The sequence below is a fragment of the Pelophylax lessonae genome (assembly GCF_965119305.1).
Source record: "Pelophylax lessonae genome assembly, chromosome: 5".
NCBI classification, from domain to species: Eukaryota; Metazoa; Chordata; class Amphibia; order Anura; family Ranidae; genus Pelophylax; species Pelophylax lessonae.
The window spans coordinates 497,745,375-497,773,306 of NC_138772.1; the positions used below are offsets into that span (position 1 = coordinate 497,745,375).

The 27,932-nt window shown below is 44.9% G+C and overlaps 1 protein-coding gene across 1 annotated transcript in view; it reads right to left on the reverse strand.

Moving 5' to 3' along the window:
- Positions 1 to 27,932, reverse strand: part of NUDCD1 (NudC domain containing 1) — a 366,332-nt gene that overhangs the window by 242,222 nt on the left and 96,178 nt on the right. Inside the window, exons 3-4 of the mRNA XM_082259772.1 lie at positions 23,849 to 24,031; positions 14,980 to 15,160 (exon numbers count right to left, since the gene is read on the reverse strand). Of these exons, the coding sequence (XP_082115898.1) occupies positions 14,980 to 15,160; positions 23,849 to 24,031 (364 nt within the window). The remainder of the gene's footprint in view (positions 1 to 14,979; positions 15,161 to 23,848; positions 24,032 to 27,932) is intronic.

Consider the following 27,932-nt stretch of genomic DNA (forward strand, 5'->3'; position numbering starts at 1 on the left):
ATTTATTGTAATTTTAGATCACTAGGCAGCGCCACTTTACCTCACCATACCTACAAAAAAAAAAAAAACACTAAAGTTATCCAAATTTTTTTGTATAATGTGAAAGATAATGTTACACCAAGTAAATAGATACCTAAATTGTCACGCTTTAAAACTGAGCACACTCGTGGAATGATGTTAAACTTTGGTACTAAAAATCTCCATAGGCAACGCTTTAAATTTCTTTACAGGTTACCAGTTTAGAGTTACAGTGGAGGTCTTGGGCTAGAATTGTTGCACTTGCTCTAACATTCGCGGCGTTACCTCACATGCATGGATTGAATGCTGTTTACATATGTGGCCACGATGTACGCATGCGTTCGCTTCTGCGTGCCAGCACACGGGGACGGGGGCACTTTTTTATGGTTTACGTATTCATTTATTTTTTTTGCACTTTCCCTTTAATTATTTTTTTTTTTGATCACTTTTATTCCTATTACAAGGAATATAAACATCCCTTGGAGTAGTATTATGGCATGACAGGTCCTCTTTATGGAGAGATCTGGGGTCAATAAGATCTCTCCTACAGGCTGAAAAGCCTGAAAAAAACAAACAAAAAAAAAACACAATTTCGGCTAAAGAGCTGAGATCTGGGCAGTATTGACAACAGCCAGGGCGGGCGTGATGTCATCACATCGCGCCCGGGCCTCCGAGAGTCATAGACACTGCGCCAGGGACCATCTAGTCATCGGCAGTCTCTATGGTGGTCTCATATGACGTACTGCGGCATGGAAGTGGTTAACCTGATGCCTATTTCCAGAGATACCGTAAATTCTTACTGAAGCATCTCCTGAATGCCGCCATGGCTTGAATTCCCAATATGTAGAAACAACAAACGCCTCCCCTTATATCGCAATGGTTTGCCAGAGTAAATGATATTCAACAAATGGAACACCTCACTGCGGTTCTCAGATACAAGACAGAGGAGCACAATATGCGCTGGCTTCACAGAGACACATTTCACTTCTTGAATGTATATCTATCCTACTCAAATAACTGAAGGTACTCAACTGGGTGCTTACTGCCTTGTATTGATGACACCACTGCAGACCCCCCCCCCCCCCCTGCCCCATCCTTTCCATCTGTCTCACCCATTCCCCTTTTATCTTCTTCTCCTATGACACCGAAGATGTCCTCAAACTCCAAAATATTTCTTGTACGGGAAAAAACGAACAATTTAAATTTAATGTGTACCGTTTTCGTACGATTTTTGTACAAGAAAAAAAATCAGAAAAGAAAGACTACGCATGGTCAGAAACAAACAACAAAAAAAGCCTTTGTTGTATGAGAATGTTCGTGCGAGTTTTTGTAAGAACTTTCGTTCATCGGTTCCAATTTGCTTTGAAACAACATGGAAAACCGAACAATCATTCAACCGATTTTCTTATAGTGAACTCACAAGTTGGTATATGTTTTGATTAATAACTATCAACATACATTAGTTTATTTCCTATCATGTACCACAGATAACAGATCCCAGGACTGTGATGCAATGTCTTACTACTGTCTCCTTATCTTTTGCATTCCTTTAAATAATGAAATAAAAAATAAAAAAAAATAAAAGGGGGTCTGGTTTTATAATTCAGGCCTTTATAAACATAGTAAGAAATACATACAGTACTGTGTAAAGGTTTTAGGCAGGTGTGAAGAAATGCTGTAAAGTAAGAGTACTTTCAAAATTATAATTATATTGTTTATTATTTTTATGAGTTTACAAAATGCAAAGTGAGCAAACAGAAGAAAAATCAAATCAATATTTGGTGTGACTACCCTTTGGCTTCAGACAAGCATCAATCCTTAAAGCGGAGTTCAGGCCACGAAAATATTTTTTCAATAAAAATACCCCCGGGACAGTCAGGGCTAGTACATTCCACAATGGATAGCCTCTGTACTGTCCCGGGTCGCACTTACCTTTTAGAAGAAATACTTACCTTGAAAATTTCTTCTCTGCCATCTCGGATGTGGGCAGCTGAAGCCAGCGCGTCCTCTTCTGCGTCCTCTTCCGTGTCCTCTTCTCCCAGAATGCGCCTGCACCGGCCCCCGTTCGTCACTTACGGTGCAGGCGCGTCATCCCTCCACAGCTTCTGGGCATACCCAGAAGCTGTTTAGCAGGGAATGAGCGCCCGCACCGGAACCGACGAGCAGGGCCGGTGCAGGTGCATTGATTCCCGGGAGCGATGACGTTCAGCTCCCAGGAATCAATGCAAAGAGGAAGTGACGGCGCGGGCCGCGGCCGCAGAGGGAGGAAGTGGAAGAAAGGTGAGTATATTTTTCTTCAATAACAAGGTAGGTAAACCAAAAAAAAAAATCATAACTATCCATTTCTTTTTCAGGTGACCAAAAGCAAGCGGATGGCCCAAAATGGATTATGTCAATTTTGTGGCCGGAACTCCGCTTTAAGCCCGGTACACATGTGTATAATATTGGACAATAGTTCTTTCTAATTTAACTGCATGCGAGCCTCAAATCGCATAGGCCTGGTTACCAATACTATATATACGAAAATTCTCGTACGGTCAAATAAAACGTCCTGTGTGCATAGCCAGGTTGCAGCGTGGAGTCAAAAGTGATATATCTTGACCCCTGTGCTTGCCACGCCTTTGGGTTTGGAGTGTCTGGGAATTTCATTGGCTACATATAGGTAGCTTCTTTCATGGTCGGGAATTTGATTTTATACGACCGATTTTATGAAAATGGACTTCTTCTTGGAAGACTAAAAACTTCCAGTGGCCATGCTAGGAGTTTTTCCAGCCACAATGTCATGAAAAAGAAAAAGAAATGGAGCACATGGTCAAAGCAATGGCAGCAGAATCAAGAGAACTACTCACGCATTTCACTTCTGCGTGTGTTAAAGGAGAATAGCCCTGAAGATTTCAGGAACTACCTCCACATGAATGATGAATGTTTTCAAGCACTACTACAGATTGTGACACCAGTCATGCAAAAATGGTCTGTCTTGTTTGTTTTGTTCTTTCTGTAAATTTTGTACAACCAGCCGTAGTCGGATGTGACTAGCCCTGTACTAATAATTAGATTATCGAACGATCTATCCAAAAGCGGTTATTTGCATATGATTTTCTCATTGTGTGTATCGGACATTACACTTGCACATTGTCAGGGATTTTGCCGTTTTAGAGTTAGGTGTATGATTAACCAAATTTACCAAGCAGGTGCTAATGAGCATCCATTCTCTCCCAGGCAAAGATTTCAAAGCAGATTAAGGTTTGAAGATGTGCTGTTCTAGCCCTTTTGAAGAAGTACAAAGAAACCATAGACACAGTGGTCAGCCAAGGAAACTTAATGTAGCAGGTGAAAGGCACATTATTCCCTTCAAAATCAGCACTGCTGTCCAGCATTGCCATCAGCACAGAACTGGTAGAAACCAGTGGGACCCAGCTGCACAACACATCTACTGTCCAGACAAGTCTGGCCAAAAGAGGTCTTCATGAAAGAAATGCGACCAAAAAAAACATACCTCTGGACGTGGAAACAAGGCTAAGCGACTCAAATTTGCAAAAAAACCTAGGGACTGAGGTGCAGAAACATGGCAGCAGGTGCTCTGGATTAATTTAAATTTGAAATATATGGCTGTAGCAGGAGACCGTTTGTTTGCAAAGGGCTGGAGAGCGGTACAATGAGGAATGTCTAAAGACAGCAGTGGAGCATCTGTGCAAGTTTGAGGTTGCATTTTTACAAATGAAGTTGGAGATTCGTTCAGGGTCAATGGGGTCCTCAATGCTGAGAAATACAGGCAGATACTTATCCATCATGCCATACCATCAGGCAGGTGTGTGATTGGCCCCAAATTTATTCAAACAAACATTCAGCTTATGTCATTAAGAATGATCTTCAGCATTTAGAAGAGCAAGGAGTTCTGGAAGTGATGGTTTGGCTCTCACAGAGCCCTGATCTCAACATCAAGTCTGTCTGGGAATACATTAACCACTTAGGCCCCGGAAGATTTTACCCCCTTCCTGACCAGGGCCTATTTTGCGATTCGGCACTGCGTGACTTTAACGGCAATTACGTGGTCGTGCGACGCTGTACCTAAACGAATTTGACGTCTTTTTTTTTCCTACAAACAGAGCTTTCTTTTGGTGGTATTTGATCACCTGTGCGATATTTTGATCATGCGCTATAAACAAAAAAATGAGCGTCAATTTTGCAAAATAACAATATTTATGTTAAAAAAAAAAAAATCACAAAATGCATATTTTGATTGATTTGCGCAAAAGTTATTGCGTTTACTAACTAAGGGAAAGATTTTTGTCATTTTTGTTTTTTTTTTTTTTTAATGAGTAATGGCGGCGATCTGCGATTTTTTTTGCGGGACTGCGACATTGTAGCGGACAGATCGGACCCTTGACTGACATTTTTGACACTTTTGGGGTTACCAGTGACATTACTGCAGTAATCAGTGCTATACATATGCACTGTTACTGTAAAAATTACACTAGCAGTGAAGGAGTTCACTTTTTTGGAGAGGGAGGAGTTAAGTGTGTCCCTAGGGGCGTGTTTCTAACTGTGATTGGCTGTGGCTACTAGTGTAAGAACAGACATCAACGGTCCTACATAGTAAAACCGTGTGATCTCCATTCTTACACAGGGAAGAATGACAGGCAGCTTTGTTTACATCAGCCGCCTGCCTTTCTTCCGGTGTAACGGACGATCGCGTGTACCCGGCGGACATCGGGTCCGCCGGGCACACGCACGGGGGGGGGGGGGCGCCCTCCGGCGGCACGCGCTCGCTCCCTAGAGCCTTTACAGGCTAGCGACATAGTCCTACGTCGCTTTGCCTGTGAGGGGCTGCCCGCCGCAGTAGATAGTCGTGCGGCGGTCGGCAAGTGGTTAAGAGAAAGATGGATTTGAGGCAGCCTACAACCACAGAAAAGTTGTGGTAAGTTCTCCAAGATGTTTGGAACAACCTACCGGCCAAGTTCCTTAAACTATGGTGTGCAAGTGTACCAAAAGAATGTATACCGTTTTGAAGAAAAAGGGTTGATACACCAAATATTGAATGTATTTGAATTTCTCTTCTGTTCATTTACTTTCTATTTTGTTAATTGATAAAAAGAAAAAACGTAACACTTCTATTTCTATTGAAAGCATTCACAATTTGCAGCATTTTTCACACCTGCCTAAAACACGTGCACAGTAATATATATCTCATTAGCAGATTTCTTGTCCCAAGCATGTTTAACAGACTCACTAACTCTACTTTAGTCTGTTTCAAGAAACCACTACTCTTTCAGTACTTTTGAAGGTTTTTCCAAGGTTAGAATTGAACTTTCCTTTTGCTAGTTTGAGATTATGTCCCAATGTTTTTGCTCATTGATGTATGATTAATGTAATATGGTGCGTTTGGTAATGCTGGGGCTGCAGCTAAACAAAGACCTTCAGCCCATCCTAACCCTTTCCCTCTCTCCAGGTTTATGAAAAGCACAAACATCTTTGTTCAGCATCTATAAATACCATGTTCTGCTGCTTTTGCTTTCATACACAATTTTGCCTGAAGAGGGTACTTAGAAACCTGAAAGCTTTAGCCGATATTACTTGTTTGGCGTTAATGACACAAGTTCAGAATGAAAGCAAACCACATTTATTATTGCATAAAAGAGCGAAGGCTAGCTAGGTTCATTGCTACTCTGACGCATGTATGGCGTGTTCTATCTTGGGTTGCAGCTTTGGGCTCTAGTCTAACTGAAAAGCCTATTACAATGCAGGGGAGGAGAAACTGCCCCAAACCTAAATGGAGACATTTGCAAAAATAGATAATATGTAAAGAGACACTATCACTTTCCTGCCAGAGATTTGGAATCTTGTTCAGCGAGTCTTGCGATCTAGCCAACCCAGCCAGACTGATCATTTAGGTCCTGGCCTCCCAACTGTGCTATCTAAATCTAAAGAAATACAGCCTGGTCTAATGGCAAATATAATGGCCATTGCACCACCACAGAATGGTGCTGTGGGTGTATGGATAGTGGTAAAAAGGCGCCACATCCTGGTAACTAGCATATATACTGTACATTTGGAAAGAGTTGTGGACTTAAACAAAACTATTATTAACAGATTTACATGAATTGCATAAAAATATTACAAGCTCAATTTTAAAAAGATTGAGTTTGAGGAAGTTGTGTGACATCCATACTGATTTGTAGCTCATTAAGTTTGTGATATGTGAGGAGATTGAGAGGGTGAGTTAAGGAGTCGCAAAATAGATCTGGGTTTTGTTAGCATAGAGTTGGAACTGGAAGCCATGGAAGGTTATCAACTAGCGAATCAAACTGATCTAACTGTGATCGCATTCTGAACAAAGCATCTCAGTGCTGAAGGACTGATGCAAAATGTTTGATAATATTCCTTCCCTGACCAATCAAATTAGTTTGATGAAATGCGATCAAGAGAGTCTAAATTGATCAGAGGAGAAGTTATGGCTATTCATTGTTTGCAGATTTGATTATTTTGACTGAATCCCAAATCGATTGGATATTAATGTAGTCAAACTGAATGGCCACATAGGACTCTGTGAATGGACAATTGAGCAGCAGCAGCACACTAACGAGAGTGTGGAAAACAAAACTCACAACCAAAGTGCTTTTTGCAAGATATCTATAAATCATTTAATGAGACAGTTTTTTTATAAGGTTTTATAAGTGTGCATCCCAAATATGAGGAATCCAGCCTTGGCTTTCAGTTGGCAAATGCCTGTGACGCAATGTCAGATCCCGATGTCCGTGCCTCCCATTTCCACTTGTAGATTACAAATAGTTCACAGTTACTAAACAAGGCAAGCTTGAGAAAGAGGAACACCCTCAAATTACGTTTCCGCTCCCACGCGACACACGGTCCAGCCACAAGCTGCTTATGCCACTGAGAATGATGCTTGAGGAGAATGGTGGAGTGGGTTCTCATTGGCCAGCACTAGAAGTACATGTCTGCTATCATTGCAGCCCTGCGAAACTACAAGTCCCATGAGCATTGTGAGGCTGACAGCTACAATGGGCCATGCTCCTGTCTGTTTTTTTTTTTTTTCAATGTGAGTATGGCACTGAGCTCTCCTTCAATCAGAAGGATTAGTAAATCATTAACTAGAATACATCCCGTGTCTTGCTTTAAAGGTATGGCTGGATTTGGATGGGAACTGAGAATTATAGAGATTCTATGAGATGCTTCAATTTGTATAAACTGCCTGCTTGTAAGAAGGTGCAGCCTGTATCCCCCCACTGTAGGCGGCCCTCAACTGAAGGTGAAATGAAGAATGAGAAGGACGTTGTGAGCAACTCAGTTCCTCTTTGACTTCTTGCAGTCACAGGGAGACAGCTGTCCAATCGAATGCTGGATGATTTGACTTTGAAGGCCATCTAGGGTCATGCAGAGTCTAAGACTCTGGCTCCTGAGTTTGGCAAGCTTTATGTGAGTGGTTAGTATAGGAACAGGTTCCCTGTCTTGCAGGGAAAGGTTCTTAAGGAGCATGAAAATTGCAGGGACTATGCCTTCTCTTCGTAGGAAGCCTCCTCTTTGGGTGTGGACCGGCCAGGCAGCATTACCGCTCCTTGCTGCAGAAGCGGTCTGCATCAGTCCAGGATCTCGATGCTCTACTACTGACTGTGTGGCTCAGGTCAGCTGTGCCTTTCTGCTGGACCAGTTTGTATGTTGTTGGAATGGTCACAATATACGGTTTTTGTTTACCTTGGCCTCGGAGTGTATTCTTTGCTGCTGGCGCACCACGCTGCACCCTACCCACATGCTGAAAATTGCAGCCTGCAAGTACCAATATTCACCTTCAAGCCAGTACCTGTATGTATGTGGAGAATCCTTGATCTCAGATCCAGGTCATATACTGGGACTTAACTCTGTCCAAGTTAGTGCTAAGCCCCAACCACAACCATTTAAAAGGTCCAAATGCAGAAACTCATTAGCTAGTGGTTCACAGCCTAACTCTGGATATTTAAAGAGCTATGTGCAGCTATAAAGAAAACATGATTTCCTATGGATTGGTCAAGAATACTGGATCAGAGCACAATATGCTGAATTGAGTTTCCCAGCTGTGGAAACCAAAGAAAAAAAAAAAGCACATCATAATGGCCACTGCATACCTTTTCTTTGTGTGTAATCAGCCTGGGTTGTATGGCTTCTAATCAGTATAACCACTTGAACAGCAAAATTTGCTTTTCCAAACCTAATTACTAGTCTCAACTCCAGACAGGTCTATACTTTCCCTTAACTTTGCTAACTGTAACATTAATAAGCACATTTGGATTTCAAATGCATACAGTATGCAGCATCAACATATCAAGCATGCATTTTACAGAAGACATGGAATCATTCATATCAGTCGTGCCCCAGAGATTGAGTGCCGGTTCACACTAATGCGATCACAGACATCGCATATGATTCGGAGCACACTGCTCCTAAAATCACATGCGATGTCTGTGCAGTGCGAGTTCAGCCATGCAGTTTGTATGGCTGAATTCGCACCGCAATTGCAGTGAACACGCACAGGACCCTTTTTTGGTCCGCAGCAGAATCGGATTGCATGGTGGTTCACAACAGTGCGATACGATTTCTGTGCAAACTGTCAGATCGCACTGCGATATGCGATCTGATCTGGGGGTGTCGTTAACTTTGAATTGACACCCCCAGCGTATCGCATATGGCAGTGTGAACTACCTGTGCTGTGGATGCAATAGTGTGAACCGGCACTAATACAATCCAATTTCCCTGGCTCACAGCTAAAAAAAATACACATTCTACCTCCAGGATTCTCAAAAGTGGATTAACCTTTATTTATGGTTTTGGGTTGTCATAGTCAACTGAAGCACCCAGAGAAAATACAAATGCACAAACCCAATGCAAGTAGTTTGGAAATGAACACTGGACCCAATAATTGTAAGAATCCAGAGAAAGCAGTTAAAGTGGAGTTCCACAATATTTTTATACTTACCTCCATCTTCTCGCTCCGGGTCACCTGAAAAAGAAATGGATAATCACATATTTTTTTTTTTTTTTACTTACCTCGTAGCGAAGAAAAAATACTTACCTTACTTCCTTCTTCCTCGGCCGCGGCCCGTCGTCACTTCCTGGCTCTGCAATGATTCCTGGGAGCTGAACATCATAGCTCCCAGGAATCATTGCGCCTGCACCGGCCCCGACGTCAGTTCCGGGTCGCGCGCGTCATCCCCTTCTAAACAGCTTCTGGGCATGCCCAGTAGCTGTAGAGGGATGACGCGCGCGACCCGGAAGTGACGGCGGGGCCGGCGCAGAGCATCGTGGGACCAAAGAAGGCGGAAGAAGACGCCGAAGGGGATCTCGCTGGCTTCAAGCTGCCCACATCTGAGATGGCAGCGCTGGACAAGACGTTTGCAAGGTAAGAATTTGTCCTAACCGGTAAGTGCAACCCGGGACAGATCAGAGGCTAGCCATTGTGGAATGCACTAGCCCTGACTGTCCCGGGGGTATTAAAAAAAAAAATCCAGGGTGGAACTCCGCTTTAAGACTACATAGATGCAGGTTATAGCACTGGTTCACACTGTTGCAGTTTCTGATGCATTCCAGAATGCATGGAATCACCTGACAAGTGAAATAACATGAGTTTCTATGAAAGCCAATCAAACATATGCAGTGCAAATCCAATGCGTTTTTAAAAAAGGGTCATGTACGAGTTTAGTGTGGTGAGATTTATAGCTCCACAGACTTGAGTGGAAAACGCATGCAGAAAGCTTATCTGTCCTAAAGTAACACGATTTCAGTACATTTTCAGCAAGTCTTTGCTTTGATCCTCACCTCCTATCCTTGGATTATGTCCTAGCATAGAAAGAGAAAGCGCACGAGAAAGAGAAAGCACGTGAGAGAGAAAGAGAAAGCTCTCTCTCTACCGTGCTTTCTCTCTTGCGCACACACAATTTCTCTCTCGCGCGTGAGAGAGAGAAAGCACGCGAGAGAGAAAGCGAGAGAAAGAGAGCTTGCACGAGAGAGAGAGAGAAAGTGAAAAAGAAACTGCATCCAACTAGCAATAGAATTGCATCAATTCGCGCTGGAGCTGCTCCTTAAAATCGCACTGCAAAACGGATTCAACTCGCAACGCATCAGTGTCAACCTAGGCTTAATGAGCAGCTTTACAAGAAACAATTTAATAGACAATAGGCTGATGGAGGTTTTTAAGAGCCCGTGAAAAAAAAATAAAAAAAAAAAAATGATGAGAAAACCAAGTAAAATTTGAATTTTTGTAAGAACTTACCGTAAAATTATTTTCCTAGAGTCCTCTGACAGTCGCCGCCCCTCATACAGTCTTCACTACTGGGTATTGGTCTTATCCACAGGAGTAAGCTAGGCAGAAGGTTTTGTTAGAAACATTCACAAAAAACTTTGCATAGACACACTTATAGGGAGCTGTCCCTCTGGTCCAATACCCCAGTTCCTAGCAGCATTCCCAATTCAGTTTGGTAGCAAGCAGTAGATAGTCCATGAACCCCAAAAGAGGGGGGCGGCAACTGTCAGAGGACTCAGAGAAAAGAATTTTACGGTAAGTTCTTACAAAAATTCTATTTTCTCTTACGTCCTCTGACAGGCGCCGCACACTCATACAGTCTTCACTACTGGGATGTCCCAAAGCAGTGTAGATGTGAGGGGTGGGAAACATAACCGTCTCAAAAGGCAACGCCACACCCAGGTCACAGAAAAGAACCTTATCTGAACCAGAAAGGCAACCACTGGGCAACAGGAAAGCTCAACAGGAGTGAACAAACCCAGGAAAGCAAAATAACCAAGGGGGAAAAAAAACCCAACAGGGGGGGAGACAGGCTAAAAACGCCATGTCTCCCCTAAGGCACTGCCGCACTCAGAACTTTGCGGCCAAAGGAGGCATCTGCCGATGCCAAAACATCAAGTTTGTAAAATTTAGTAAAGGTGTGCACGGACGACCAAGTCGCCGCTTTGCACACCGACGCCTGATGGCGAAAGGCCCAAGACGCACTCACCACTCTGGTAGAGTGCACCGTGACAGGGAAGAGTGGAACCCGTTCCTTAAGCGAATAAGCCATACCCTTCCGAAGGTCCCTCAGGAAGGACAAAAAGAGAATCTGACTTTCTGAAGGATTCAGTAGATGACAGGTAAACCCTGATCGCCCGGACTACATCCAAGGAATGCAAGGCAAACTCCTTAGGATGCTTAGGATTCGCACACAGCGAAGGCAAGACAATGTCCCCATTGAGATGGACACCACCTTTGGAAGGAAAGATTGATGAGGTCGCAAGACCACCTTATCCCTATGAACAACCAGGTAGGGAGAGCGGCAAGATAGGGCCGCCAACTCCGACACTCTGCGAGCAGATGTGATCGCCACCAGAAAGGAGACTTTCCGTGACAGTGCAGGCAGAGGAATCTCCCGGATGTTCTCAAATGGAGGACGTTGCAAAACGGACAGAACCAAATTCAAGTCCCAAGGAGGCAAGGGTGCCATCCTAGGGGGAGCCCCTTGAATAAAGGTGCGGATCAAGGAATTTGAATAAGTAAGAAACTCCGCGCTTGTGGTCCGTTTGGGTAAAGGGTATTAAAAAGTGTTACGGCTGCAGCCTCCCTAGAATATAGCCCGAGAACTATAAAAGAGTATAAAAAAGGATAGGGAAATGGCGCTGCCTAATGGAGTGAGTATTGAGGTGCTAATAAAGTGCTGATGTGCTAAATAAATATATTGCACTCTAAAAAAAACAAGGATAGTGTATATATAAAGTGACTGGTGCAACTGTGGTCATTAGGTGATGTCGTTAGTGTAGTGAACTGCAGATGTGTTGGATATACAAATAAAGAATGAATATTGGTATAAGTCTAAGTGCCAATGATATAAAGTGCCACGTGCACTGATATCTGTAAATAATATTGGTGGGCACAGGACTTAGAAAAAGAAATAGAAAATCCAAAAACAAAAACAGAACAAAGATATACAATATATATACCTACTCAATTAAAGTGCTGTGCATAAGTGTTGGTGACAAATAAATAAATATTGGTGACCAAATCAATTCGTAAATAAATAGTGATCCAAAAAGAAAAGAAAATTAGTCCAAATATGACCATATAGTCTATATACACCTATAGGGTGGAGTGGCAATTGTGGAGATATATAAATATCAGTGATTGGAAAAGGTCCAAAATAAATAGCCAGTGATAATCTTCTAATGTACACCTGTGGTGGGTGACCCCGTGGTGGGCGGTGAGGTACTACGTGACCCCTCTGGTAAAAGGAACACTCACCAGAAGTACCCACCCCACACAGGGGTATAGAGCGGGTAAAGGTGGTAGTCCAATGAATGGCTCCCGGTGTCCTCCTCCGGTCCCAGGTATACACGTCCTGCGTGGTCTCTGTGTGGGTCCCGTGAGATGAGGGTTCCTGAGGAGGGTGGTTGAAGCCTAATGGGATCCTGACCTAAACAGTGGGCAGTAGGGGTCCTAGGTCCACGGGGTAACACTCGTGCCAATGGAGTGGGGGTACCAAGATAATAAAAAGGCATATAGTGTGATATTGTATGAACAGGGTTTATTCATCCATATACATAAGAGAGGTACTCACAAATTGGTGAGCAAAAACGAGCGTTGTAGCGTTGCGAGTGGAGCGCGATGCGGTCCGGACCTCGCTCTCGATACCGAAAGTGATTGCGACACGCTGTACGCGTTTCGTAGCAAGTACGTGTTCAGCAGCGTCGGGTCACTTCCGATGTCGTCCTTGATAAACATGCCACATGGTTCCGAGACTAACCTGCGAAGGAACCTGGACAACAACTGAATCGGGGGGAAGGCATAAATCAGACGATACCGATTCCAAGGCACCACCAGCGCGTCTGAGACGTCTGCCAGAGGATCGCTCGGTTCTTGCCACGAACCTACCCACCTTGTTGTTTAGACGAGACGCGAACAGATCCACATCCGGGGATCCCCATCGCGCACACAGCATCTGAAACAACTCCGGGTGTAGTGACCATTCCCCCTGGTCCAGGGTCTGACGGCTCAGATAGTTGGCGTGCCAGGTCTCCACACCTGGAATGTGAACTGCCGAAAGCGTCGAGACATGCGTCTCGGCCCAGGACAGAATCTCTGCCACTTCCTCGGCCGCCCGGGCACTCCTGGTGCCCCCTTGGTGATTGATGTAAGCCACCGCAGTTGCGTTGTCCATCTGCACACGCACAGGGAGGCCCCCGAAGCCGATCCGACCAACGGAGCAAAAAGTGCCTGATCGCTCTCAGTTCCAAGACATTTATTGGTAGAGAGGATTCCCCAAATTGCCCAGAACACCACCCCAGCCCGACAGGCTGGCGTCCGTGGTTATCACCGTCCATAACAACAGCCGGAAGGATTTCCCTTCCGTCAGAGCCAGAGATTGGAGCCACCACAGAAGATCCGTTCTGACTCGGTGGCTCAAAGATATCCTCCTTTCCAAGGACTGAGGATGCCTGTCCCACCTGGCCAGAATCTTGGCTTGGGCGGAGTCCAGAACCATCCCCAGGTAAGGGAGGCGAACAGGAGACAGTGTCAACTTCTGAAAATTGATTGTTCACCCGAACTCTTGGAGCGTCTGAACCGTGGTTGACAGATCGCGCAATAGAGTTGAACTGGAACTCGACCTTAACAGGAGATCGTCCAGATACCCAAGGATTGCAATCCCCTGCGCCCGCAACAGGGCCAGGACAGGAGCCAACACCTTGGTAAACACCCTTGGAGCCGAAGCGAGACCGAAAGGCAACGCCACAAACTGATAATGCTCCTCCGCGAATGCGAATCGGAGGTACCTCTGATGACCTTCGTAAATGGGGTTGTGTAAATACGCATCCTTGAGGTCGATGGAAGCCAGGAAATCTCCCGGGCTCAGGGAGACCACCACCGATCGCAGGGATTCCATGCGGAACTTTTGAACCCGCACGCCGAAGTCTGACTAACTAAGCGCAGGAACAAATAAAAAGCTATCAGTGTAAAGAAAAATCACTTAGCAGAAATAAAAATTAAGAAGCAAAGGCTGAGACTGCAGCCCCAGCCAAGGGAAGCCTGCCTACTCCTAACTAGGCAAAAGACAAACTGAATTGGGAATGCTGCTAGCAGGGGGGTATTGGACCAGAGGGACAGCCCCCTATAGGTGAGTCTATGCAAAGTTTTTTGTGAATGTTTCTAACAAAATCTTCTGCCTAGCTTACTCCTGTGGATAAGACCAATACCCAGTAGTGAAGACTGTATGAGTGGGCGGCGACTGTCAGAGGACGTAAGAGAGAAAACAAGTTTTAAAATTGTGTTCTGAGATAATGAATAATAGTTGAGCATTTCACACTCAAGACTCCATTAACCTAGCCTTAAGTGCCGGTTCACACTTGTGCGGTTTGCGAGATCGCATGTAATTCGGAGCGCACTGCTCCTTCATTACATGCGATCTCATGTGCGGATGCGAGTTCGGCCATACACTTTGTATGGCTGAATTCGTAGCGCATCCGCAGCAAACTCGCACATGAGGCTTTTTTTTGAGCCGCATCAGAATCGGATCGCACAGTGGTTCACACTTGTGCGATCCGATTCTGTGAGAACTTGCAGATCGTAACTGGGGGTGTCGTTAACTTATAATTGACACCCCCTGCGTATCGCATATGGCAGTGTGAACTGCCAGATGTGTGGATGCGATGCGGGAACACGCTGCATATTCGCAGTGTTCCCGCATCGCACAAGTGTGAACCGGCACTCACACACTTTCATAATCAGTAAGCAAGGTAAAATAGTAAGCAACAGAACACACACTGAACTAGAGTAGAACATAAAACTGGATACCTTCAAAAAAAACTTTCCAAAATATATTTACTGCTGGAAAACAAACAAAATGAGTTGCCCATATCCTTTTCCTTCACAGTAATGATTTACTTTTCTAATACTAAGCATTTGTCTACTGGGTAATTATACCAGGAAGCATTTACCTTGATTTGGCAGTGTTATTGATATCCACTCTAGAGAGACATGGAATCCACTCCCTTTAACATCCAGATCATCTTTTTCTAAGTTCAGCAAAAGAACATCAATTATCTGTACTCCTTCCTGGACAAAGAGGATGCTGTGAAGTACAATGAATGGATCTCCGAGTTCTTGATTAAACCTGAGCTGCAATATAAAGGAAAGATGGGAAGCAAAGTTAAAGGTTTAAATTTAAAGTTAAAAAGGAGAAGTTCACCCACTGTTACAATTTGAAAACATCGTGGCTGTGCAGGGCTCCGCCCACATGTCTGCATTTTTTATTCACAGTTTCCTGTGAATGAACAGACTACAAGTACCGTCAGCCATTGCAGATGACTGCATGTAATTCTCAATGAATGGCGAGCGTCCTCGTAGTCCATTGATCTTCCTGCTCTCAAGTAACTGCCTGCCTGTATCAGCGGTATGGGCAGACAGCTATCCTGAGAGTCTACAGGAGCCAGACACTGTACCCATGATCTCCTGAAAAAAAAAAAAAAAAAAAAAAACACACACACGCGCGCATATATTTTTACCTGTCAAAAAATGTGCGTTTATTTTTTTTTCCAATATAGTGATTTGGCTTTTAACCGCTTGCCAATGCCCCACGCAAATATACCGCGGCAGGGCGGCTCGTCTGCGCAAAATCACGTAGATCTCAGCAACGCATGCGGCTGTGGCTGTGTGTGGAGCTATTTTGAGGGGACAGCAAATTTACACTGTTAAACAAGCTGTACACTCACTACGTTACATTGTAGCAAAGTGTAATTTCTTCAGTGTTGTTACATGAAAATATATAATAAAATTTTTACAAAAATGTGAGGGGTGTACTCACATTTGTGAAATACTGTACTCCCACAATTAGTGGGATTTCATGGTCCGACCATGCCCCGACATCAATTATGCTGGTCTTATCCTCTCCAGGTACATCACACAAAATTTGAATCCTTCCCTTCTTACTGGTACAGGAAATAGGGAGCAGGTCAGTTCTGCGATTAGAGATTTCTTTAACCTCAACCTTGGCTCAATCTCTAATCCTACTATTTTGTGGAATGCCCACAATACTAATCAGGGGAACTTTACGGAGGTTGGGAGCCCAGGAGAAAAGAAAACGTAGCGCTGCTATGAATAAATTCCTAACTGATATAAGAACCCTCCATATGCGCAGCAAACAAAACCCATGAGAGAGCACACATAATGAACTACACAAACTGAGGTCTGAACTAAGCTCATTCCTACTAAATGACTACGATTTTTACTTGAGAAGGCTAAAGCTCAGTTGGTACTCTCAAGGTAATAAGGCAGGGAAATTACTAGCACAACAATACAAATACAGAGCAGCACAAACTAAAAACACCTACATGTTGGACCCCCAAGGCAAAAGGCTCTTTAATCCTAAAGACATGGCCAACTGTTTTGGCTCTTTCTACTCCAAACTGTATAACCTAAAACCTCTCCCCAACAGAGCCTAAACCTGACCGTACATTGATTCAGAACTTTCTCTCCCCTGTGGATCTCCCTTTGCTAACACCTGAGAAGGCCACAGAACTCTCCCAACCTTTCTCAATACCAGAGGTCCTTGCAGCTATTAAAGCTCTTCCCCTACACAAGGCACCGGGTCCCGATGGATTCAGCAACGACTACTACAAAACTTTTAGCGACCAATTAGCCACCCCATCTATGTGAATCTTTTAATAGATTCCTAGAGGCCGGAGACAGCCCACCAGAATCCCTGGAAGCCAGCATAACCGCAATACGCAAACCAGGCAAACCCCCACATGACCCAGCTAACTACTGCCCCATCTCCTTACTTAACACAGACCTCAAAATATACACCAAAATTAATTGCCACTCGCTTAGCTCAGCACATGACTCAACGGTTACATATTGATCAAGTGAGATTTATCCCCCGACGACAAGCTTCAGATAGCACTCGTCACTTTGTGGACCTCATCCACTGGGCCGAGTATCATCGAATGCCTTCTCTGTTGATCTCACTTGACACAGAGAAGGAGTTCAATAGGGTCCATTGGGGGTACTTAGAGGCTGTCCTGCAAAAATTTGGCATAGAAGGCAAACTACTATGAGCTATAATGGGCCTTTATACCAACCCAAGAGCTAGAGTAAGTATGTCAGGGGTACTTTCTGGACGTGTTCACAATCTTCAATGGCACGCGACAGGGGTGCCCCCTCTCACCCCTAATTTTTGCACTAGTCATAGAAACCCTAGCAAACGCAATTAGATCTAACCCCCTTATAACCGGTATACAAGTTGGAGACACACCACAAAATAGGCCCTGCCTCCGTTATGCCAAACCCTAGCTGACTTTAGGGAGATCTCCATGTACAAAAAAAAAAATTTGAAATCCTCCATGATCGGAGCAGCGCCCACACCGCCTATTAAATCAGATAGATCCAAAATCTCTTTCTCCTGGGCCCCTTCTACTATGAGATATCTGGGCATTCAGCTCACATCCCCCTCTACAGCTCTTGTCTGATTAAACCTCCCTGCTCTGCATCAGAAACTTCACTCTGTAAGCTCATCTGTGGTTAATAGGAGGACATCTTGGGCTGGACGTATAGCCCTGGCTAAGATGTTCCTCCTCCCACATATCCTTTATTTCTTCAGGACTTTACCGCTCCCACTACTTACAGCGGACCTCGACAAAATCCAACAATCTATAAACTCCTTCATTTGGGCAGCCCGTAGGCCCCAACTAAAAGCCTCACTATTGAAAACCCCCACAGCTTTTACTGGTCTGGGGGCTTCCAACATCAAGAAGTATTACAAAGCAGTGCTTCTGGACCAGGCAAAACAATGGTGGTCAACAAAACCCACTACATCTTGGCTTCAAATTGAAACCACTGCAATTGGATGGGCCCCACACCTGTTACTGGCAGCTATCTGGATGGATTTTTCGGGCCTCCACTTTTTTTTGCCCATCATAAATGCTACCACATCAGTATGAAGAACCCTATATAAAACGCATAAAGGAACACATCACAACACACTTTGGCTTCTACCATTCCTATCTTCACAATTACTCTCCCCGGACCTAAATATTCAACACTGGTCTAAAGCAGGAATCTTGTCAATTGGAGACCTTTTCTGTGAACAAAACCTCAAAAGCTTCCAACAACTATCCAGAACTTACGGTTTATCCAGTAAAGACTTTTATATCTTCCTCAGGATATGACATATCCTCTCCATGCTTACTACTAACTTGGAAAAAACCTCCAAGGAACTGCTCTCATTTCACCTTTTTTCTACTACCAACACTAAAGGAATCTCCTTTATATATAACCTCCTATATAACCTCCTATCTAGACCAAAGACCATAGACAAACACTACAATATGAGATATTGGGAATCAACCCTCCAAATTTCCCTATCACCAGAAACGTGGAACCGAGCCATCAAGCTCCCCACCTCCGTATCCAAAAACGTATCCCACAGGGAAAATATTATGAAGATCTTCCAGAAATGGTACTACACCCCAGAAAGACTGGCCCGCATCTCCACAACCCATTCTCCAAAACTCTGGAGAAATGGGGACTCTATTGGTGACATATTCCAAATTTGGTGGAACTGCCCACGCATTGGGCCTTACTGGGAGAAAGGATCTACCCTGATCTCAGACACGACCAACATCAACAGACAACTATCACCGCAGATGGCTCTCTTTGGTCTGGAGTGCAACCTCTGGCCCGCATCATACACCCCTATTCCGCAACACATTCTAATTGAAGCCCACATAGTACTAGCTGGAGCCTGGAAAGACCCAGCCCCTCCATCTATTACCTCCCTCATCTCCACCCTGAATGAGCATTGTCAAATGGAATAGCTATTCGCCAAAACCCATCTACGAAGCAACAAGTTTTTCAGACAATGGGCACCCTGGTTGTCACAATCCAGGAGTATTAATCACGTATAACCAGAAACACAAACCTGTTTAGCAGGCAGTGCCCACAAGCATTGATATAAAGTCGTGTCCAGACCAGACAGCCAGATGTGGACCCTAGCCAAATTATGCAGAACACTATACTCTAATTTTCACCTTTTCGCTGACCCCACTTCCTAATTTTCACCTCTCGTTGAACCCACTTCGTCCTCTTCGAGACTTTCCTAGGTATCTCTCTCCCTCACCCTGTCAACTCTAGTCTCACTGGCTGCCCTCCCTGGGGAAAATCAGGGAGACCCTATCAGCTGGAATGCATTAGCACAGCCCAAATGAAGTATGGATCTGTGAATCTGGGGCTGGGTACTGCCTCCTACCCTATGACATGATTTGTTCCCAAATGGGGTGTCGTGGCAGGGGGGGGGGGGGGTTAGGGGGTTGCTGCCCTGGCCTCAGAGTTGTATATGATAACGTATTCAATGATTCCAGAAATAACTAAGCGCACTGTATAGTCATGACCGACATATAATAACTATTATTCTACATGCTATGCAATACATGTTGTTTTGCTATGTTCCATGTTAAAAACACTGAGGTTTTTATTACAATGATGTAGAACTTTCTATGAAACTCAATAAAAAAAAAAAAAAAAAAAAAAAAAAAAAAAAAAAAACACAATTACAACAGAAGAGGCCTGTGAAGAAAATAACATTATACCTCAAAACACCATTCTTTTGCAGTTTAGTAGATAATGTTGTTATAACCCAATTCACATTGTGTGTACCTCTCAAAAGTGATCCTTATCTGGTTTTAGCCCTCAGAAATCTGCCTATCTGTGGGCATTGCATAGCACCAAAGTTTGTGGGGTGGAGACCTAATATCACACTATTCCCCCCCACCTAATCACAGAGTCTATCTGTATTCTCTGCGGTCTCCCCTTTCTGAAGTCTCCCTCTCCGATGTCTCGATCTCTCTGATGTGTCTCTCTATCAGCTTTGTACCTATATCCCCAGAGGAGAGGAAAGTGAAAGTAAACTTGGCTTCGATCTCTGACACAGCTCACAGCGAAGTACAGAGCAGCAGCAGACACGCCCCCTTCACACAGGCTCGTGCATGTGTCTCATTACACAGGCTGTCAAAGGAGAAGGGGCGTGGCACCATAATTTTTTTCTCCTGCTGCCATCAATCTGTCCAATTAGGAGAGCGACAGCAGCTGGAGTTCACATTGCTGGATCAGTGGATCAGATAGGGCTCAGGTAAGAAAAAAGTGTGGGGGGGGGGGGGGTCGGGGGGAGAGTTTCAGCACAGAAGGTTTTTCACCTTAATGCATTGAATGCATTACGGTGAAAGACCTTGACACTTTACAACCGCTTTAACTGTCTGGTGGCCCATTTGTTGATGGTTCACTTTGTAGCAGAAATTCAAGCACCAATTTGATACACACTTCCAGGTTTGTGGAACTTTAATGTTGATTTACTAAAGGCAAATATACTGTGCACTAGAAGTGCACTGCAAGTGCAGCTGCTCTAGATCTGAGGGGATCCGGGCCACATTCTAGGCATGCAAAGCAATTTCCTTCGGACGTTTTGGCCTGGGACACAGGAAAAGCAATAAAATGTCTTCATTCAAATGAAAATCAGAGACAACCTGAGGAAGGAACGACGGATAGGGGCGAAGAACCACCTTATCACTGTGAACCACCAAGGTGAGCGACAGGGTAACGTCATCAATTCCAAAACCCTAAGCGCAGAGGTGAAAGCCACCAAAAAGGCCACCGTCTGGCACAGCATAAGCAGGGGAATCTCCCAAAGATTCTCAAAAGGAGGCTTCTGGAGGGCTGAAAGCACCAAATTGAGGGCCCAAGGCGGCAACAGAGACCGCACTGGAGGGGTCAAGTGCATCACTCCCTGAAAAAAAAGTACGCACTAGGGAGTATGTGGCCAAGGGCCGTTAAAAGAAGACCGCTAAGGCTGACACCTGACCCTTGATAGTACTCAAGGCCAGTTTCTGCTTAACCCCCCCTGTTGAAGGAAGGTTAAGATCTGAGCCACCGAAAAAGAGTGAGGATGAACCCCAAGAGACTCACACCACACAATGTAAGTGTTCCACGTACGATGGTAGATCTTCCTAGAAGAAGATTTTCAAGCTTTTAACAGAGTTGGAATCACCAACTCAGACAAACCTCTATCCATCAGCACCTGGCATTTAACAGCCAAGCCATCAAAGCCAGCAACTGTAAAGCAGGATGGAAGATTGGTCCTTGGGACAACAGATCCTCCCTGAGAGAAAGCTTCCAAGGAAAGTCGGCAACCAGCCGCACCAGATCGGTGTACCAAGCCAGTGGAGGCGAGTCCGGGGCCACTAAGATGACCAGAATCCCTTCTGCCTCGATCCTGCGTAGAAGTCTTAGAAGAAGCTTGAGAGGAGGGAAGACGTAAATCAGACGATACTGACCCCACGGGGCCACCAGTTCATCTGTGGCATCCGCCAGAGGATCCTGAGACTGAGCCACAAACCACTGAACCTTTCTGTTGAGCCAAGACGCCTCGGGGATGCCTCACTGGAGGAACAACTGATGAAACACCTCCGGAAGAATGGACAACTCAGCTTGGTCCAACGCCTACCGATTGAGGTAATCTGCCTGCCAGTGGAAGTGGAACAGTCCACTTCTTAAGAAGGGACTCCTTATAGGGATATTGCCTAGCAACTTGCTTAGGGACCCCAAGGGGATGCTTTGGTCGTGCCCACACTTTAGTGACAATTCTGTCAAAACATGAGGGAAAAGGGAACACCTTTGCCACTCTGGATGGCTTGCGAGTGCCAAAGGGAACCTGCGCCTCTGTCGCAGCTGCGTCCTCCAACTTTTAGACTCAAGCACAGAGAGCAGTTGCAGGAGAGGAGGAATCCTCCTTACTATCAGAGGGTTCAGGGAGCATGGTCGCAGACCCAGCAGGGTGACCTAGGTCTATGGCGGCTGAATTAGATTCAGAATCTGATGAGATAGATGAGGCACAGGATGCTTTATGCCAGCCTGTTGCGCAAAAGCCACCTCCACCTGGGACACAAAGGACTCCGGGACCGCTGTCAGTGCATCGATGGACGGATGGGACTCGGAGGGCTCCGCAGCCCCAGAGAGGGGATCAGCTGGGAAGATGTGCTCCAAACACTCCATGAGTCACCAGGGGGACCCCACAAAAAAGTGTAAACACTGTTAAGGGACAGCCACAGCCGCTCTTGCAGCACCACCCGGTTGCTAGTCACAGAGCACTAATCGATCCATCAGCAGAGAGGGAGAGGACCCCACCAGACTCACCAACCAGCAGAAACCAGGCACCGCAGCCACCAGGAGAATCTGCACTGCAGAAGAGGTGATCCGGAAACGAAAGGATCTAAGAGTAAGCACCAAGGGATAAGGAGGGGCTCCCATTGCTGAAAATGCCACCCAGAAGGCTCCACAGACATTGCTTAGCACTGTTTTCTATGGCAGACCACAGTAAAATAGCTGCCGGACTACACAAACATGGCTGCCGTGCATTGCAGCACAAGGCTACAACAAAATGACAGCATCATGAGGTTCCCAGGTACCCTGGAGTGATCCAAAGGCATCAAGGACAGACCCAGGCAGGAGGGGGGGGCCTGGTAGGAGCCCCCACCAGGTACAGCCCCCCCCCGCACAGCCGATCGTCTGGTCGCGCACCACCTCCCCATCGCCAGCCCCCCTCATTGCCAGAATAGCTCCCCTGCCCCCCCCGGGAGGTGGACCAGACCACCCACACAGCCCCAGCATAAGTGGAGAGGGGTAGGTTGGGGGGACTGATAAAGGGGGGTGCCTGATGCGAAGGAGGGGAACCCAGGGGTCCGATCATCCCAAGGAGGGGGAGGGGGGGCAGCTACTCTCCATACCAGGAACCAGACAGGCATCGTTCCAGACAGAACCCCTGACCATCGAAATGGGGGGGCTGTCGGCCAGGAGGAACACTGTGACTTGGGCTGAGACCCAGTCGTATGTGACCTCAAGAGGCGTTTAATTCTCAAGGCTAGTCCCCGGTGGAGCTATGTCACGGCCGACCTAGCACGGAGCAGAGGTCTGCATGCGCTCGCTGGCCAGGCTGGGGTGACCACTGAATCTAGATTATCCAGCCCATCGCCCAGTCCGGTAGTTGATTGTAGATCTCACAGGAAAAAACCAGGGGAAACATCTCTATCTAAAAAGAAAAAATTGCCAGGACCAGAGTTTCCAGCAAGGAACTAGGTCCTTACTCCTGACTGGGCAGAAAAAACCTATAGCCGAGAGGCATAGTCATACTTTTTCTGCCTAGTGTCCTACTCCTGAAGGGGGCAGTATAACCCAGCTATGTCGGTCAATGAACGAAAGAGAAATGCAGTTTTTTTTATTTTCCTTGCATGTTCCCCTAGAGCAACTGCACTTGCAGCACAAAGACTATTTACCTTTAGGAAATCAACCCAATTGTGTCCCTTGCTGGCTGCTGTGGTGGTTTTTCCCACAAACCCTTGCATCACTACTGTGTCCTACAGTGACTAGGGGTCAGTAGGAGGAACCATGCCATCCAGCAGGGAGACCTATTTGACCAGCCCAAATAGGATCAGTGCCAGTAGTTCTGCTACAAAGTGAAGTTTCTGAAAATGAGCCACCAGATAGGCAAGTATAATGCTGCTTTCTTCAGAGTACCACAAATGCAGGTTTTGGGAACCCTCTGATGGGATCACTTTAAGCTCTTGACCAAATAATTTATTATTTTTTAAAACTAGAGTTAGACTCATAATACTTCAAATCAGATTGAAAAACTACACACAATACACAGTAAACGATGACCTTGCTTTTATCCTCTGTCACAAAAATATGAAGTAGCCACCAAGGACAGTTTGTCTTTCCTAAAACTTATGGAGATGAATGGGGTATGTAGAGCAGAATACTTACTTCCCATTTTCCAGAGGGATGTTCAGCCTTTGCAATGTGAACTAGGTAGAGGGTACCTGTCCCGTCAGATAGGGTCACCCAGTTGGACGATGTAAAGTGCATGGAGGAGCACAGACGTTTGTCATAGGCACTCAGGTCACTTGGGAATCTGAAAACTTCTATAGGTTTTCCTAAAGCCGAGTCCTAAAACAGAAATGCATTGTTAAGGTTATCCTCCAGTTAAGCTACATGTTTATCAAAAATCACATACAGAAAAGACAGGCTGCACCGACTTGAGTTTCTTATCACAGCATGCCTCGCTGCACTGTGCACAACTCTCTGTTCCCCTCTAATCTACTATTCTGGGAACACCACATTATGAGCTTAAAATTCTGCAGGCGGACTACATTTCGAATCCTAGCCACTCACATTAGGGTCCATGCTTTTCCACCAGTTGTCTACAGGAAGAATTACATATATAAAAATACTGCTGAGGCAGGACACCAGCACAGCGCGAAGACCGCAATTCTGTCCAAATGCTTAAATATGGCTGAAAATGATTGTAGACATTTTAAAAAGGCCCAGCCTAGGGAATGGTTACAACTAGGAATCGACCGATTATCGGCAAGGCTGATATATCGAGGGCGATATGCACTTTCCCCGATATATCAGTATCGGTCCCAGAGGTTATCGATATTGCCGATATTACTGTATAATATTAGTGTATGTAAACTCCTAGCATCCACTTTATTAGTGTTTTATATAATGTCCAGTGTGTGTTTTTGTAATCTAATAGTGTGAAATACCTTCAATACATCGCCGCTTGGCCCTTCCGTGACCCCCAGCTGTCAGTGGGGGAGGAGAGAAGGACAGCAGATCGGGAGATGTAACAAAGGTATTTCACACTATTCTAATCTAATAACCGGCGCTTTTGTGTACACTGCAGAGGGGAGGAGCTGAGATCCTTCTCTGACACCGGTTGTGTTTCCAGGACAGAAAATAAGAAAACAGTGAGGTAAAGGCAGCTAGAAAAAATGAAAACAAAACAGGGATTGTAACTAGGGATCAAACCAAAATCATTTTTTTCATTGCCGATACTGATATTTTGGCCATTGCATATTGGTATTGGCCGATATTTTGTACATTTAAAGCTTTGAAAAATAAAGACCATTTTTGACAGAAATCTGGTACTGAACATGTGGGGTAGGTCTCTTAGCTGTAATGTGCGGTCTTCCCTTCCCTGCCTGCCAGGAATCCCGTGTGAACCTAGTTTAGGGTCATTAAAATCCTAGAATCCACTTTATTAGTGTTTTATACAATGTCCAGTGTGTGTTTTTGTAATAGAATAGTGGGAAATACCTTCATTACATCGCTGCTCCGGGCTCTCCTCACTAATCTCCCACTCTGCTGTTTTTTCCTCTCATAGCTGTAAGAGGAGGATGCCTAGGAGGTTGAAGCTACCACTCATATTGACACACTGAAATACCGGGAGTACTGCCAATTGTTATTTTGAATTTGGATGTTCTATACCGGTGTATTCACCCTTGTAAAACACTAACGTTACCATTTACCAACCTTTTAGAAAACTAGAATGTGCTCTGATCTATCCCTGAAGAAGAAATTGTATCAGATTTGGAAACATTTTGGGATATTTCTGTGAATGATGTTCCGGTCTGGCCTCTTTATCTCATGGGACCGACCCCATGTTCCAGACCATGAGAATTTTTTTGTTATGATCTATGATATTATGTCTGTACCTGTTGTGTCTGCACCTTTGTTCTTAAACTTTATATCTGGTGATAATATTCATCATTTTATTATGGTTTAAATAAAATCTGTTGATTTTCAACACTTCTTACTTTTTTTGCATTAATGGAACCTGGTTGGCCAATGCCTTAAAAATCCCTGTGGGGCCCTCTTTTCTCGGTTTCACTTATTTAGGATGTGGCAATGAGCCTCCAGTTTCTACACCACCAAAGTAGTTCTATTATTAAATAATTAAATGTTGCTTTCATGTGACCATAGCTCTTTTTTCCATGAGGCCTCAAAATCTTCAAGGTGCATTTTGGCAAAGGACAGTCATGACTGCATGTGGCCTTTTTTGAGGAGTGGCTTTTTTCTTGCAACCCTCCCATACAAGCCACATTTGTGAGATTGTGGTTACATGCACACACTGACCACTCTGTCAAATTCCTGCAACTGCTTCAAAGTTGCTGTAGGCCTCGTGGTAGCCTCTCTGACTAGTTTCCTCCTGGCTCTTTCATCCAGCTTAAAGCGATGAATGTGGTGGAGAGATTCTAACAGTGGCGCCTGCATTCCCCAGTTGGAAGAACTTATTGACAGCGGTCAAGGATATGTGAATTTTATGAGATGGACTTTTTCATGATTTATTTATGAATTTATGGATTTCATAGTTTATTAGCATTTTAATGTTTGCGCTGCACTACTTGAATGATTGTATGTATTTATAAAAAGGTATTGTGTTTTGGCTTCGGAGTGTTAAGCTGGCAAACCCATCAGTTATTTTGTTAGATTTGCGCTAAATATATATTATCATTTACTTCTTAATAATAGACTTGACTGTACTTCTAGACATTGATCAAGCATTTGAAATTGCTTTGTATCCATCTCCTGACTTGTGTCTGTCCACAACTTTATCCTGAAGATTTTTTCACAGTGGTTTGCCACCCATAGTTGATGGTTTGCTTCAGTTGCGCTACAGGGACTGAAATGGTCCAGGAAAGCTCTTTTCACCCTGAGCTAATCAAAATGACCACAGCTGATCACAATTGAAAGTCAAATGGCTTTGTGTGCCATTGGGAAGGTAATTAGCTACACCTGATTGAGTTTACGAGTCATTTTTTGGAGGGGGTGATCTTTTCCAACTCTGTTATTCAATTTTTGGATTTCTTTTTTTTTTTTTTTTTTCTGACATGTTGGTGTTATGTCCTTCACTTGGATGTTATAAGTTGCACTGGGTAAAAACAGCTGGATAAAAACAAAAGCTGTGTGTCTTCATTTCCGGGTGCAAAGAAATAAAATGTTATTTATTTATTTTTAAAAGGGGGATGGGGTGATTATTTTTAAAAGGGGGATGGGATAGGGGGGTGATTATTTATTTTTAAAAAGGGGGATGGGGGGGGGGTGATTCTTTCTTATACCCATTGAATATGTGATAGCTAAACTTTTTTATTTTTTTATTTATATTTTAGGCTCTTTCCTCTTTATTTTCACCTGGTAATTATACAAGGAACACACTTCCTGTCCTAGGGTGACATTGTTTATTCACTACATTGTTTCTATGAAGAAGCAAACAGGAAGTGTGTTAGGACTACAAAAACACACCCTTGGGAGTCTAAGATGGCGCTGGGAGCAGACGTGTTCTAACTGAGCTCCCGACTCCGGCGTGTATCCTCATGACTCACCCAGGCCGACCCCTCTGATGCGCGGCTGCACGGATCCTTGATGCTGGTCTCCTGAGCGGGGGGGGGTAGCGGAGGGCGGAGGAACATCCAGCGTTGGCTGTATTAGCCGTTGTGGACAGCGTGCGGCTGTGTCCTGACCACCTGTGCTGTGCGGTTTGTCTGCTCCTTCATCCTCCTTCGAGAATGCAGTATGGAGCCGGAGTCGGATGCCGCAGTGTTGCCTGGGGCTTGTGTGACAGGAGAGACCGAACCACCTAGAGCAGTGTGAGTGGTGGGAGCCGCGGTGCACAGGCTGTGTGCAGACTGGACGACAGGTAGGCTGCACGGCTCCTTGTGGACCTCTGTGGACCCGCTGGGTATATTCCCTTCCTTCTTTTTTTTTTTTTGCTAGGACCCTCGGGCACAGTATTAAGGAAGCACTAAGGAAGCAAGCCGAGTAGACTTGCCCTGTAGTGACTGGACTGCTTGTACTGCTTGTACTGGACACTGGATAGTTATCCCATGCCCTCCTATGGACACTGACAAGCTGGGATCCTGTGAGTAGGGGATTGGTTGGAGTAAAACAGTGAGCAATGGTCAAACTGGATATATCCTCCTTTCTACTCACTTAAATGCCTTTTAAATGCCTTTTTTCTCTCCTTCCCCCCCGGCATCTAAGCACATTCCACCGCATACTGCTA